The sequence below is a fragment of the Mycosarcoma maydis genome, chromosome 7 (assembly GCF_000328475.2).
Source record: "Mycosarcoma maydis chromosome 7, whole genome shotgun sequence".
Classification (NCBI taxonomy): Eukaryota; Fungi; Basidiomycota; class Ustilaginomycetes; order Ustilaginales; genus Mycosarcoma; species Mycosarcoma maydis.
In genome coordinates, this window is record NC_026484.1 from 418260 (window position 1) to 432078 (window position 13819).

The 13819-nt window shown below is 54.1% G+C and overlaps 5 protein-coding genes across 5 annotated transcripts; 2 read left to right on the forward strand and 3 right to left on the reverse strand.

Moving 5' to 3' along the window:
- Positions 1-188: 188 nt before the first annotated feature.
- Positions 189-2468, forward strand: UMAG_10330 (uncharacterized protein; the record flags this gene model as incomplete). Its single annotated transcript, XM_011391185.1, has 1 exon — positions 189-2468. The coding sequence occupies one exon, from the start codon at positions 189-191 to the stop codon at positions 2466-2468; it is 2280 nt and encodes a 759-aa protein (XP_011389487.1).
- Positions 2469-2675: 207 nt separating this feature from the next.
- On the reverse strand, positions 2676-3532 carry UMAG_10331 (uncharacterized protein; the record flags this gene model as incomplete). Its single annotated transcript, XM_011391186.1, has 3 exons — positions 2676-3022; positions 3118-3283; positions 3530-3532. 3 exons carry the CDS (start codon positions 3530-3532, stop codon positions 2676-2678), a joined length of 516 nt encoding a protein of 171 aa, XP_011389488.1.
- A 741-nt stretch (positions 3533-4273) lies between these two features.
- UMAG_02948 (uncharacterized protein) lies at positions 4274-5662 on the forward strand (the record flags this gene model as incomplete). The annotated part of the gene is made up of 1 exon (XM_011391051.1): positions 4274-5662. One exon carries the CDS (start codon positions 4274-4276, stop codon positions 5660-5662), a length of 1389 nt encoding a protein of 462 aa, XP_011389353.1.
- Positions 5663-5912: 250 nt separating this feature from the next.
- UMAG_12199 (uncharacterized protein) lies at positions 5913-7240 on the reverse strand (the record flags this gene model as incomplete). Its single annotated transcript, XM_011391276.1, has 2 exons — positions 5913-5969; positions 6065-7240. The coding sequence occupies 2 exons, from the start codon at positions 7238-7240 to the stop codon at positions 5913-5915; spliced, it is 1233 nt and encodes a 410-aa protein (XP_011389578.1).
- Positions 7241-7870: 630 nt separating this feature from the next.
- UMAG_02950 (uncharacterized protein) lies at positions 7871-10627 on the reverse strand (the record flags this gene model as incomplete). Its single annotated transcript, XM_011391052.1, has 1 exon — positions 7871-10627. One exon carries the CDS (start codon positions 10625-10627, stop codon positions 7871-7873), a length of 2757 nt encoding a protein of 918 aa, XP_011389354.1.
- Between the last annotated feature and the right edge of the window lie 3192 nt (positions 10628-13819).

Here is a 13819-nt window from a genome sequence, read left to right on the forward strand (position 1 = left end):
ATCCCATCCTATCGGAGCAACCGACTACGCCATACTACGCCATAAAGCTGAGCTCGAGGTTCTGATCATCACGGTTCTTGCCACTGCGCCGCCTCTCAACGTAGCTTGTCCGTCATCGGAACCCACCAAGCTCTACGCTTAAACGCACACTTGCCAGATTCGATCTTGTCACGCAGCAAGCCAAGATCATGTCGACGCCAAACAACCCCAACCCCAACCCCAACGGCAACGGCAAGGCCAGGGCTATCCCTTCTCCCAGTCTTGCATCCGCAGACACTTTGGCTTCCACCCCCATCCGATCCCCTTCGCGCGCCTTTGGCGAAGGTTGGGGCCACGCCTCTCCCTCGCTGCCCAACATCCCTCCGCGCGTAGGCTCTCCATCCGCCGAACCGCTCAACCTCTACTCTTCATCGCAGCAGCAGCGTCAAGACTCGTCCAACTTTCCTAGGTCTTTCTCGATCGAGCCTCCCTCTCGCGACAGCCCTTCACTGGCTCCTCCCGCCGTCGACTCTGGTCTCTCAACACCCAGCAATCTCGACAATCTCGATTCTCTTCCCTTTTCAGACGAGCGCAAGGCACGCATCATCGAGAGGCATCTCGCTCGTCCTGATGGTAACCGCGATTCGATCTCGGCCACTTCAATTCCATCGTCTGAACACACCGACGATTTTGATGACAGCCAAGATGCCCACGGTTCGTCCACACCCAATCCCGCTGCATCTGGAGATGGTGCCAACGAGTCGCCGTCCGAGATCGCGTTTGAGGACGTAGACGAAAGCTACATTGGTCCGCACCAGATGCAAGGCGGAGCCATCACCGACGACGTCTACCGATGGGCTCACAAGAATCGCAGAGTATCCGCAAGACGTACCCGCAGCGAGAGTCTTCACATGCCTCGTACCGCCACCATCGACCCTGAGCTCGATGTGCAGGGCATCAAGGAACCCGGAGGCTTCCGACGCTTCTTTGTTATCAACCAGGCCCAAGAGCAGGGCCGCGCCCCTCCCAGAGCGCTTCGCAGCTTTATCGACTTCCTCAGCCTGTACGGTCACTTTGCCGGAGAATTCCTGGAAGAAGAAGACGATGACGATGATGACGATGAGTACGAAGACGACGCCGACGAGCGTGCTATTCCTGGTACCAGCCGTGGAGCTGGCACTGGCGACATGGAAACCTCGGGTCTTCTGCGTCGTCGCAAAGGTCTGCAACGAAGCGACACCCAAGCTCGTATGCGCAAGGCTAACAAGGAACGCCGTCGCGGTGAGGCTTCGGTGCTCGATGCCGTCATGATGCTGTTGAAATCTTTTGTCGGTACCGGTGTGCTTTTCCTCGGCAAGGCATTCCACAACGGCGGTCTGCTCTTCTCCACCGTGACCCTGTGCGCGGTCGCTATCATTTCGCTCGTATCGTTCCTGCTGCTCGTCAAAACCAATCTCAACTGTCCAGGCTCGTTCGGTGACATGGGTGGCATCCTCTACGGTCCTCGTATGAGACTTGCCATCTTGGCTTCAATTGTACTCTCGCAGCTCGGCTTCGTCGCTGCTTACACGGTATTTGTGGCGCAGAACATGCAGGCATTCGTTCTCGCCGTCACGCACTGCAAGACGCTCGTGCCTATCTGGGCGCTCATCCTGGGTCAGATGGCTGTGTTCTTGCCACTCTCGCTCATTCGAAGAATCGCCAAGCTCTCCACCACGGCGCTGATTGCCGATGTCTTCATCCTCTTTGGTATCGTCTATCTGTTCTGGTACGAGATCGGCAAGGTCGCCAAGGATGGACTTGCCGACGTGGTCATGTTCAACAGCAAAGAGTTTCCGCTATTCATTGGTACGGCTGTCTTTACGTTTGAAGGCATCGGCCTGGTAATTCCGATCACCGAGTCGATGAAGGAGCCTGAAAAGTTCCCACGCGCACTTACCGGGGTGATGGCAGGAGTGATGGTGCTCTTTGCTTCGGCAGGTGCGCTATCGTACATGGCGTTCGGATCTGAAATCCAGACGGTGGTGATTACCAACCTTCCGCAAACCTCTCGATTCGTGCAAGCGATGCAGTTCCTCTACAGTATCGCTATTCTGCTCTCCACGCCTCTGCAGCTGTTCCCAGCGCTGGCTGTGCTCGAGAAGGGAATCTTCACCAAGAGCGGTAAATACAACTGGAAGGTCAAGACCGAGAAGAACCTCTTCCGTTTCCTCGTAGTTGTCGTCTGCTGTTTGGCAGCCTGGGCAGGTGCCAACGATCTGGACAAGTTCGTTTCCCTCATCGGGTCAGTGGCATGTGTGCCGCTTTGCTTTATCTACCCGCCTTTGCTGCATCTGAAGGCGAATGCGACTCGGAGCGCGACCAAAGTATTGAATTACGCCATGTTGGTGTTCGGCGTCGTTTGCGTTGCCTTTGCCGGTAGTCAGACCATCAAGGCGATGTTGGAGAGTTCGCAACCAGCTCGTCCACCCAGATGTTCTCCGAGGTAGAGGCTGAGGTGGCGAAGGATTCGGAATTTTGCTTGTAAACTGTTCAATGTCACTCGGTGTCTCTTGCGTTTTGCACGAATCAATAGACAAGGTTTCCCATTCACAGTTCGTTTGAGGCGGGTGAGGAGACATGTACATTGACTCTTTACGGGACGTTAGTAGTCAGGCACATGGGCTGATTCATGAAGTGCAGTCAAGTTATCAAGTTTAGAGCTTGGCGAGGACGTGGTCAGCGCCGCTAACCTCGACAGCGCCGGGGTTAGGTTCAGGAGAGAAATCGACGACCTTAAGGTCATCCACAATGAGGGCGTAACGGCCGGTACGTTGACCGAAGCCCATGGCGCTGAGATCGGCGATAGAGCCGATGGCTTTAGAGAACTCGAGGTTGAGGTCGGTGGCAAAGATGACCTTGTCCTCGGCCTTGTTCTGGACGCCCCAGGCGGACATGACGAACGGGTCGTTTTGAGCCAGAACGATGACCTGATCGACACCCTTGGACTTGAAGCTGTCGATCTGCTTGATGTAGGGTGGGATGTGGTTCACGTGGCACGTAGCTAGTGAGCAAAAGGAGGCGGTCCGGAAAAAAAGGAAAATCGTTAGCCAAGGTTTCGAGGGAGAATGGTGAGCAAAGAGTGCGCGCAATACTTACGAGTGTAGGCACCGGGAACGGCGACAATGACGACCTTCTTGCCCTTGAAAGCTTCGTGTGTCTGGATCTTGGTGGGAGCACCACAAGCGGTACCGTCAGCGAGCTCAGGTGCCCAGGGGACGTACGTAAAGGTGGTGTTGGGAATCTGCTCGCCCTTTGAAATAGCCTTTTGAACCGACGTTGTTGCAAACGAACGCATCGACGCAGCCATCGATCCAGTATTTGCAGCCAAGTGCAACGCCAGAGGTGCGATTGAAGACGGTCGGACGAGCGTACGGCAAGGAAAAGCCACAAACAAGGAGGGGGCAACAGAGGAGGCAGCGCAGGTGGTGAGTCGCCTAGTAGCCGCAGGAGAGGGTCGCAAACCGACTCGCAAAGCTGGAAGCGTTGAGGTGATCAGTTGCTTGCTTACCATTTTTGCGATTTGCGTTGCGGTGGATAGCCTGTTGGAAACGATGTTTGGAATGTTGATGGTAGAGGCGATGATCCCAGAAGGCTCGTGGTTTTTATGCTATCTTTGAGGAGGGGGAAATCTGGAATGCGCACGAGCTAAAGCGGGCATCAACTTTAGAAACGCGAAAGGAGACGCCGACGGTTGCCGAACATGTCGACTAGAAAGCGTCCGTGCGTTCAGTTAGGTATGAGTTAGGTTGCGCTTCTACCGATTCGGCACCTTCGGCTGGCTCGCTGGCTCTAGAACATGAAACAGAAAAAAGCTTCTCGGCTGTTCGATCATACACACTCTGTCTTCCCCCGTCCACGCACGACGGCTTTGAGCCGATGCACGATGCCTGCCTTTCTTGTGTTTGGTCTGATCACATCCCCGATGGAGTGCATTTTTGCTCGAATCAGCCGATGCATTCTACGAGAAACCAGACCAACACTCCGACTCTCACTCACGACTCAGACTTGGAGTGTGGAGCGTGGAGCGTGGAGCAGCTTTCGTTGTGCTAACGCGCTTTGCGCGCTGCCCTCCCAATCTATTCTGATTGTGAATCACGAATATCGGCGCCGCCAGCCACCACGGCAGCCAAACGCGTGTAAAAAGTAGACCTCACGCCTCTCTCTGCAGCCGCAACCCGCACTTGCTTGCGCTTCATATGCGATCGCATCATCGGCCGGCAAGCGTTCTAATTGACGCATCTTCGTTACGCTGATGGCGTCCTTAGCAAAACGACCGCGACGGTCAGACGACTATGATCCTGCGCCAGTAGCACCCACAGCTGTTGCCAGCGGAGGATATTACGACAATGTACCCGGAACGTCGATGACGCGATCCACTCTGGCGCCGCAGCCATCTGGAAGTGCTTCTGCTATGCTAGCGCCGGGCACATCGTACTCATCTCATCTATGGGCGTATCCAGCAACATCGGTAGCGCCAAATGGTATCAATGGTACATCCGCAGCGCTAGCAGCGACGAGCCCTCACCTCTCCTCCTCAAGGTCCCTATCCGCCGCACCAGCGGTCGGCGGTGCACCTGCCGCTCAACCTCTCAGCTCTGACGATGACGATATGGCACCGCCAAAGGGCGGCTCGCTTACAACCACTTCGACGCGCGCTCGCGGCCGCGGTCGTGGTCGTGGCCGCCCCAGAGGCAGAGGCCGTGGCCGCGGCGCATCCACCTCCACCACCGTCGTTCACAAGCCCGACCTCGAAGAATCGGATTCAGAAGAACCCCCGAACCCGCTCGTATTCCAATGTCGCTGCTGCTTTCGACTGCTTGGAGACTCGTTGGCGTTCGTCGCAACCGACATCGATCTCGGCTACGTGATCCTCTCGGACGTCTCCGAGATCATACAGCAAGACACCACGTACGAAACATCTACCGAGCCGGGCAAAGATATTGGCTCCACTTTTGCACGTCTTCGCTGCGCCGGATGTAACGCTGCTGTGGGCAGGAATTATCGTACCACACCGAGAGATTTGGATGATCTCAGAGATTGTTTTTCGCTCGAAGTGGATGCCATATACACGTACCAGTTGGGATCGAATTATACCCGACAGAAAGAGGAGGATGACGAAGACCAAGATGCTCTTGTTGATGGTGGTGCAAGCGGCAAGCCCGCGAGGGCATCGAGACCGACACATGAAACCGTGCAGGCGGAGGACACCAAAGTGCTGATCACAAAGATGGAGCGAACTCGTGCGTTGACAATCGAATTGAGCGATCGACTGATCAAGGCTGAAGAAGAGATCAGACGGTACAGTGCGCTGGTGGACAAACTGATGCAAAGCGAGCAGATTGCGTCTAAAGCACTGCGCATCGAAGCAAACCCAAAAACATCATTAGCAGCGGACTCAGCCACTATTCCGCCGCTCGGCCGCCAAGAGCAAATCCAAACTGATCCACCGCAGCAGCTGGACCCACGCGGAAAAGAACCATCCTCACCATCCTCAAAAGACGACCCACCCGCCTCGCCGCAGCCGATCAAACTCGACTCTGACTTATCCCAGTCCTCCTCGTTGCGGGAAGCGAGCAAGGAGATCCGATCGAAACCCAGCGCACCAGGCACGTCTACACGCACGACCCGGAGAAGCAGGTGAACTTACGTCCTGTTCGATTCACATATTCACCCGAATCGGCGCGCAGACCTGCACATTTGTTTGTATTCTGACAGCTTTGTACTCAAGCAATCACAATCCCAGACACAAGATTGCATTCCTCGGGACAGCTTGGTCCTGCTCGCACACGCTGTCTGCGTAAACCAGGTTTTGTGGAATGCTTTGCGGCTGAACAAGGCATCCGTATTGCTTTGGCACAAAAGTGCGTGCCAGCAAGCGCGCTTTCAACTCTCTACGAGACGCGCGAAAGATAGCCGTCATACAGCTGCCTAACAAAGTCCGGATTCGTCTGTTTTCGTGCGCACCAAACAGTCAGAGCTCGTAAAGTCAGCCATGCATATCCACCTCGCAATACAGACCCTGTTTTGCTTGCGCAGCACTTACGTGAATCATACTGAGCAGCTCTGTGACGAATTCTCGTCTGGACAGCGGCTGGTTGTCGTCGCCCAAACCGATGTGGTCGCGAATGGCTTGTTCGATCAGCTCGGACATTTTGGGTCCCGATTTGGGCGGCGCTGGCGAGGATGACGACGTGCGCACTGCTTGTGTTGTCTTTTCGGTGGATGGCGGATTAGAAGCACAGTTCGGGGGTGGAGTTGAAGATGGTTTTGTCGATGCGGCAGTGGCGCTGCTTAGAAGGGCCAGAAGGTTCTGCGAGTGATCTGTTGGCTCGGGAGCAGACGCTTTCGACGCTTCAGCGGTGGTATTGGTGGTATTGGCAATGCGAGTGTCGAGAGAAGCCTTTTGGAAAAGAGAGTCAAGTAACGAAGCGTCGTTTGACTCGGCTCCTTTTGAGGCGCTTTCCGTGACTGGTTCCGACAAAGGTTCAGCTGCGTCGGTCTCAAACTGTGCCGGTACAGCAGGGGTACCGAAGAGATCATCGAGGTTGATCTGTGTGCCTTCCACGCTGTCCACTGTTACATCGGTCGTTGATACTGCTGTTGCCCGCGCGCTTGCATCCTCATCGTTGCTTTTTCCTGCCACCTGCTTTGCATTTTTCTTTGGCTTCCCATTCGCCTTGGTCTTGACTGCTTTACCCTCTGCGTCCTTCGCACTTTTCTGACCTGCCGCCACCACGGCTGTGGATGCAGTCTGCTTTTCGTCTCCCGCAGCCACAGACTTTGACTCAGCTTCCGCGCTCTCCGCCTGCTTTAGCTCCTCCTCACTCGGTCCATCCATCATCTGCTGCAACTTGAGCAGCTTGTCGCCAACAAACATCCTCTGATTTGCTTCGAACACCCAGATTCCATACACTTCGTTGCTCGTTTCCGGTCGGTAGATGATGAACTCTGGCGTGATCTCCAAGTCGTCGTCTGGTGTAATGTCGGCTGAAAAGTTCTCAACTCCATTCCGGTTCATCAGAAAGAAGCCGTTGTAAGGCGGTACGCGACGTCGAAATAGAAAGAGAGGTCCTTCAACACCAGTCTTTGTCCATTCACCATCGTTGTAATTGTAAAGTACAACGAAAGAAGCTGTCTCTAGGATGGTGACGATCGAGGGGTCGTGTCGGCGGAGAACTTTGAGGTTCAAGGATGTGCGGGCTGAGAGTGTAGAAGACATGATTGAGCAACGTGGGTCCTTGGCTGTGGCGCAGTTCTTGCGTGTGGTGCGTCGGTGTCGTAAGTCGCACTTGCCAAGCTACGATACACGGTCGGTAGTTGATGGCTCCTCGCCTGCTTTCAGCTCGAACGACGCAATCTTGAGGTCTTCTGATGGTGATGTGACGGGAAGATGGCGACCTTGGCCTTGTAGTTTATGCGCGTATATGTTTGGCTCGTGCGGTTCGACCACACTCACCGAGTCGTTTAATCGTGAATCAAAATCGCGTCTTTCTCAGCCACGAGTCGTGAGTGTGAACAAGTCACAGAAATCAACGCTGCTCGTGGCTTCTTTCCTCCACCCTCCACCCTCTCACTCTCTCTGGTGCCGACCATCATGTCGGTACTCTATCTTCTATTGATAGATGTGAGCGGCGTGATCGTTTCAGCGACTGCCCACACACCGCGGAACAAGCACGAGCAAAATGCCAGAAAAGAGACATCGTAGAAATGATTAAAACGGTCTAAAGATCATTATGATACTGGTACGCAGGCCCTAAGAATCTCTAATAACATGTTTACATTCACGATTGGCTTGCGGACCGCTTTCGAACCCGATGGCAAAGAATTTGCGTGGCTTTCCAGCGATGCTCTACAAGTCAAGTTTCATATCTCCCAGATCGGAGAAGCTCGCTCTAGCTTGGCTGTCATCTCCCGAAACTAGTTGCATGGGCGAATGAGCTTCGGACGTGTGTAGTTCGGGCCAGCTGCCTTCCTGCACCTGAGCTTGACCACTGCGAGCGAGCCTGCATCGTGATCGTCCGCGCCAGTGCTCGTCGTGAGCATCGTGCGTGGAGCGTGAGTTTTGACTTCGACCACGCCGGCTAAGCTCTTTGTCCTCTTGGCCACTCTCGTGCTCTTCTTTGATCGGATCGACCGAGGACCGACGTGGCAGTCCTGTGCGCTGATCAAAGCCTTCAAGCCATGCGGAGAGAGCGGGTGCAGTTCCGATCGCATCGTGCGAGTTTGAGTTCGAGTGCGGGACCGACAGGCCACCTTGATGCATCGACATTGATTGAGAATGGTGCAGCTGCGAAGGGTCTGGCTGCTGGTCCATAGGCATGCCTAGGCTAAGCAAGTTCATGGCGCTAAAGTCTTGTGGTGGCTGTTGGTGCAATTGCTGTCCATGTCGCTGCTGCTGCTGCTGCTGCTGTTGCTGCTCTTGCTGCTCGCCAAACACACTGGCGTCGCTCCCACTACCAGTGTCTGCAAAGAAGGCGTGCATCATACCCAAGCCCTGCTGTGGATCTGTTGTCGGAGGCGCCTGCATGCCAGACGCAGCTAGCGCTTGGTGAGATCGTGCGAGCTCTGCCTCGAGAAACCCGATGCGGCCCATTTGCAAGTCAAGGAACTGCTGCAAGTGTCTGATGTATTCGACACTCTTACGTAGAATGATGCCCTTGTTCGGCTTGGCTTGTGCTGCTGCCAAAGCTGCACTGTTAGCCTTAACCGGCGCCAGCGCCGCCGCGTAGGCTTCGGTCGACGATTTCGGCAAACGCAAGTGGCCTTGAGAGCCGTCTTGCATCGTCTCACCTTTGGCTGCGGCTGCCTCAGCGGCTGCCAGTGCAGCCTTGGCAGCCAATGCAGGCGCAAAAGTGCCACTGTTGCCGCCTTGCGTCGACGTAACGATAGCATCGAGCAACATTGCCTCGGGAAGCAACGTGGCCAACTCAGTGATCTTTCCGTTGATGTTGTCCCGTCTGCGACGCTCGACAGCATTGTGAGACTCACGACGCTTGCGACGTTTTTCGGCGAGTCTCTTAGCATCTGCCTCGGTTTTACCACGTCCAGCGACAGCAACCTGTTCATCGTCATCATCAACGCCATCGTCGTCATCATCATCGTCGCCGTGTTGAGGCTCTTCGGAGCTCACCTTTCTGAGCTCGTTCTCGGATGCCTCCAGCTTAATGTCTTTGGCAAGCTTCTCGCGCGAGGCTTGTGAAGCCATTTTGCTGGGGCGCCGCGGCTTGGTGGCTGAAATTGCTTGCGCTTCGCTGATCTCGTATGCTTCGTTGGAATGGGCTGGTGCCTCTGCACCAGCGGTTGCTTGCGAAGCAAATGGCTGATGCACCGACTCGTTGGCTGACGTCAAGCCATAATTGCTTCTGTCCTGTGTATACGGTGGGAACAAGAATGGGTTGAAGGGCTGATTCGCATTGGCGTCCTCTTCCAGCCGATTGGCAGGGCTGGGCATCGCTGCCGGCATGGGAGTGGTTTGCAGGTTGAGGTGCGCCATGCAATTGTGGAAATTGAGCGGCGTAGGCAAGGATGAAGAGGCTGAAGTGGTTCCTGGCTGTCCGGGCACTTTCCAAGATGCTGGACCATTGAAATTGAGATGCATATTGCTACCATTGGCTGCATCTGGGGTTCCAAAGAGACTCCATCGATGGGTCTGAGGCTGAAAGCTAGAGGAAAGCCCCGCATTTGAGCCACGAAAGACCATGGACGAGGACGGGCGAGTTGAAGCTGTTGGGTGCGGGCTTGCGTTGGGCTGGAAGTTATTAGCAAGGGCAGCGGGGCCAACGGTCGCTCTTCGACCGGCTCGAGCTCTTGACGATGGCGCCTTTCCGACCCCTCCTCTCTCGAGCGAGGGTGAACGATCGGCGGTGCGTCGATCTGAAGCACCAGCAGCAACGCGTGTGCGGCTTCGACTCAAGCTGCGTGCGCTCTTGGATCGATGGGTGGAAGAGGCGTTGCTGGTGGAACGATGATGTCGAGTGGCTGTACCCTTTGGAAGGCTTCCGACGGTGGTGCCCATGGAGCTGGGCGAGATGACGCTAGTAGCAATGGTCGAGGTAGTCTCACCGTTAGAACCGTCGGGAGAATCGCCGTCATCGATGGAGGATGCATCCTTGCTGAGACGACTCAGAGCGTCATGTGCGGGTCTCACAGTGCCAAGTGTGCGTGATTGCAGAGCAAACATGTCGAGCGAGCTGTTATGAGGGATGTTGACGTACGACTCTCCAAAGGCTCGGTCAGTGGCTCCTTCGACATCTGCTTTGACGTCGAGTGCTGACTGATGATGCTGTTGTCCTGTTGTGTCTGTGCCCGTTGAAGAGTTGTTGGTGGTAGCTGGTGAAAACTGATTCCAGAGGTCATCGTTAAGAAGTATGTCGGTGTCGATGAAGCTACTAGGAAGGCCGTTGGTACTGAAGGGGCCAAAAAAGTTGCTCACATTGGCGGTAATCGATGACTGAGTATTTTGCGAGCTCATTGTCGAAACAGTGTTCGTGTTGAAACCGACACCGCTTCCAGAGCTGATGGTGCCGGGCTCGAAGCCTTGCTGGCGTTTCTTTGGCATCATAATATCGATGCTTTGTGGCCCTGCCACCTCGATCGAAGCAGGCATGGGAGCTTGCAGGCTCTGTCAGCGTCCGTGACTGGGGATGGACCGGGTTGATTTGCAAGTCGGTGGAGGCGGACTTCGGTTGACGAGTGTGAAGAAGCCGACGCTATTGGCTGTGGTCGAGATTGGGATGTCGGCGCTTAAAGAACGTTTAGGAACGTTGCGGTAGAGCAGCAAAGATGAATTTCAACCGGCTCTGACAATACCGAGGGAACGGGAACGGCAAGCAAACAGGCGCAAGGTCTGGTCGATGATCGAGAGAATGCGACGAGATGGGGTGGTGAATATATTTGTGGGTTCACAATGTCTCGAAGATCGAAGAAGGCCAAAGGGCGCGCTGTTTGTGAGTGGGCCGTGGTGATGTTAAAGGGATGTGCGGATGAATGAAGAGGATGAATGGGTTGATGAGATCGAATCAGATGAGCCGACAAATGGACGGAGTCCAGGATCGCAATTGTCAGTCTTGTGTTGTGTTGAATGCGACAAAGATAAGGAGGTGAGGTCGAGCGGTTTGACCAGCCACAAAGAGCCAAGAGAGGTTGTGGCAGTGTCGGTGCTTGACAATTGATGGCCCAAGATGAGACAATGCTGGATGGCACAAGTGTAGGCGAACGAGATCACCAGTGTGAGTGGACGGGGCTGACGGGCAAGGAAAGATGGAGGTGATGAGGAGCGTAGCAGTGGATGGACGCAAGAACTCGGGAATTCCATTCTGCTGTTGCTATTCACGATTGAGGGTGTTTGCCTTGATACACGCGCGCGGACAGGCTGGAACGCGGACGAGACACGACAGCTACGGCGCTCCTCAGTTTCAGTTTAGATGTGAGGCAGGGAGAAAATCAAGAATGGGCGGACGGCGCCGGAGTTTGAGGTAAATGAGGCAGCGACTTTACTACTATCAAAGTCAGCTCTGAACCTCAGCTCGGTTCACAGTCACTCACCGAGTCTCAAATCTTTTCTGTGCCAGTCACAGAGAGGTGTAAGGTCAAAGCGAGACTTTTCCGAACATCAAAATGCGGGGAAGGGGCACAATGCGAGTCTGTCCCGGAGTGGGTTTTGGCACGGAGCTTGACTTCCATTCGTGAGTATTCGCGGTTGTTTCCTGTTTTCGTATCCTGAGGCGCAAGTCAAACAAACAGTGCTCGGCTGCCCACAGACCACTTCGAATCGTAAATGTGCGACGGTGCGACGCTTGCAGAGCCTCGGGTGAGGTTCAGATACAGTACAAGCGTTGGCGTAACCGAGGAGAGGAATGCGTCGACGTGCCGCGTTTCTTTGGCGCTTAGCTCCCTCCTCTCTCGGCTACTCCGCGTTCTGGCTGCCCCACAACAAACGCTTAAGTTTTACTGTAAAGTTAGCACGATTCATCCAGCCACAGCCCCACCAAGCTTGTCGCTGCATCGACGAGATTTCATCACCATTAATCGTGAATAATATATCATTACGTATTATCATTAAATAAAAAATCGACCAAGAAAGGCTATTTAGTAGTAGCGGACCGGCAATATCAATGCTGCAGCTAGGCTACACGCTTGCAGCTTTGTCTCTTGTTCCCGCCCCAAAAACATACTTGTTGAGCGCACCATCGGATCTGGCAGCGTTCGTGGTCGATGCGATGTGCGTTCTAATACGTTTAAGCGTCGGTACCACTTGGTGCCTTTACCGATGTCGATTCTCCGCCCGAGCCTACCGAACCCGCTGTCGAGCCTGACTTTGGTCATGGACAAACACAATCAAGTTGCGGGACCTCGAATTGAGTCTGAATTTGTTTGCGTTGTACCAGTGGCACAGTCTCAGTGCCTGATTCTAAGAAAGAATGAGCATGCCACTCGAACGACGTTCCTCTCAGTGTCTGCCACAATCCCGCTCCAACTCTTCGAGCTTGCTGCACAGCAAAGCACAAACACGAAAGGGTGGGGGGAAAGTGCGGGGCCATGTTTTTCTTGTTTTTGTTTTTCGTCTTTTTTTTTTTTAGCTCGTCGCGTGGGCTGCGTATAGGGGGCACGCTCACAACGGAAGTGCAAGGTCCTGGAGCAACCTGGAGCAGTTCTAGGCAAATTTCGCATCGGATCCTCCGACGGCAATAATCCTATAAGAGGTCGAACCTGAATCTCTCTATACGCCACTTCGGATCGCATCAAAAAGCTTCGCGCGCCACGCCACACTCATAATTCACGATTTGGTGCTGTGTGCTGCCAATCAGCGTGCTCCAATTGTTCGCTGCACATCGACACTTGGCACCTCCAAACACTTCAACCTCGGCTGGCTTATGCACCAATGCGGCGTCAAGGCAAGGCGATGGTGAGTTTTCGCATTTGGTCAAGTTCATGATTCTTCCCAAAGATCGTCCTGATGCGCCTTCTGCGCGAAGAGATGAACGGACAATGGCATCGGTCAATTTCGTCCACGTTTTTTTCTCTTTTTTTTTGTTGTTGTTGAACGCATCGCTATAATCATATGTGACGTGCAAAGAGGCAACCAAATCAACAAATCATAGTTGTGAACACATTAGAACGCAGCATTGGGAGTCTGAATTCGCTCCCTCCGAGTTCAATAAGACATGGGAGCTTTCTAAGCTGAAAGGGAATCGACGGAGCGCTGAGTCATAGCCTCTGCAACTCCATAAACGACTTTCCACTCAGTGAGAACGATTCACTGAAGGGCTCTACTGTATCATATGCTCGTTTCCGCCATCTGTGAGCAAATTTGCTTCTCTTCGTCATCGCTAATCGTCTTCCCGGACTTCCCAGATCGTAGCAGCCTGCATACTTTACTTGAGCTTTAGCAGTTAATTTAATACCGAGACGATGAATGCTACCGGACAAATGGGCGCGATCGGAGGCTCTGCACACCCGGCCGTCGGAAGCCCCGCTGGCCAGCTCAGCCCTCTACTCGCGCTGCCTTTTCGACAAAGGTCACTGTTTTCGGCGGGTTTGCCTCTCAGAAGCAAATGTCGCGATTTTGGCGAATAAAGATCGACAACCCGATCAGTAAGAAGAACTATATGAACTGTAGAGTCGGAATTCGGTTCCGCTCGTCCCTTTAGTCGCAAGCTTGGAAAACATTTCAAAGACCAGTTCGTGCTCGATGTCTACAGAGCCTCCTGCCCGCAATGCTGTGCAAGAAATAAAGATGAAGGATGGCGTACAGGCTTTCGAAGGAGCTGAAACGGTCAACACGGTCTTCCGAAAACTA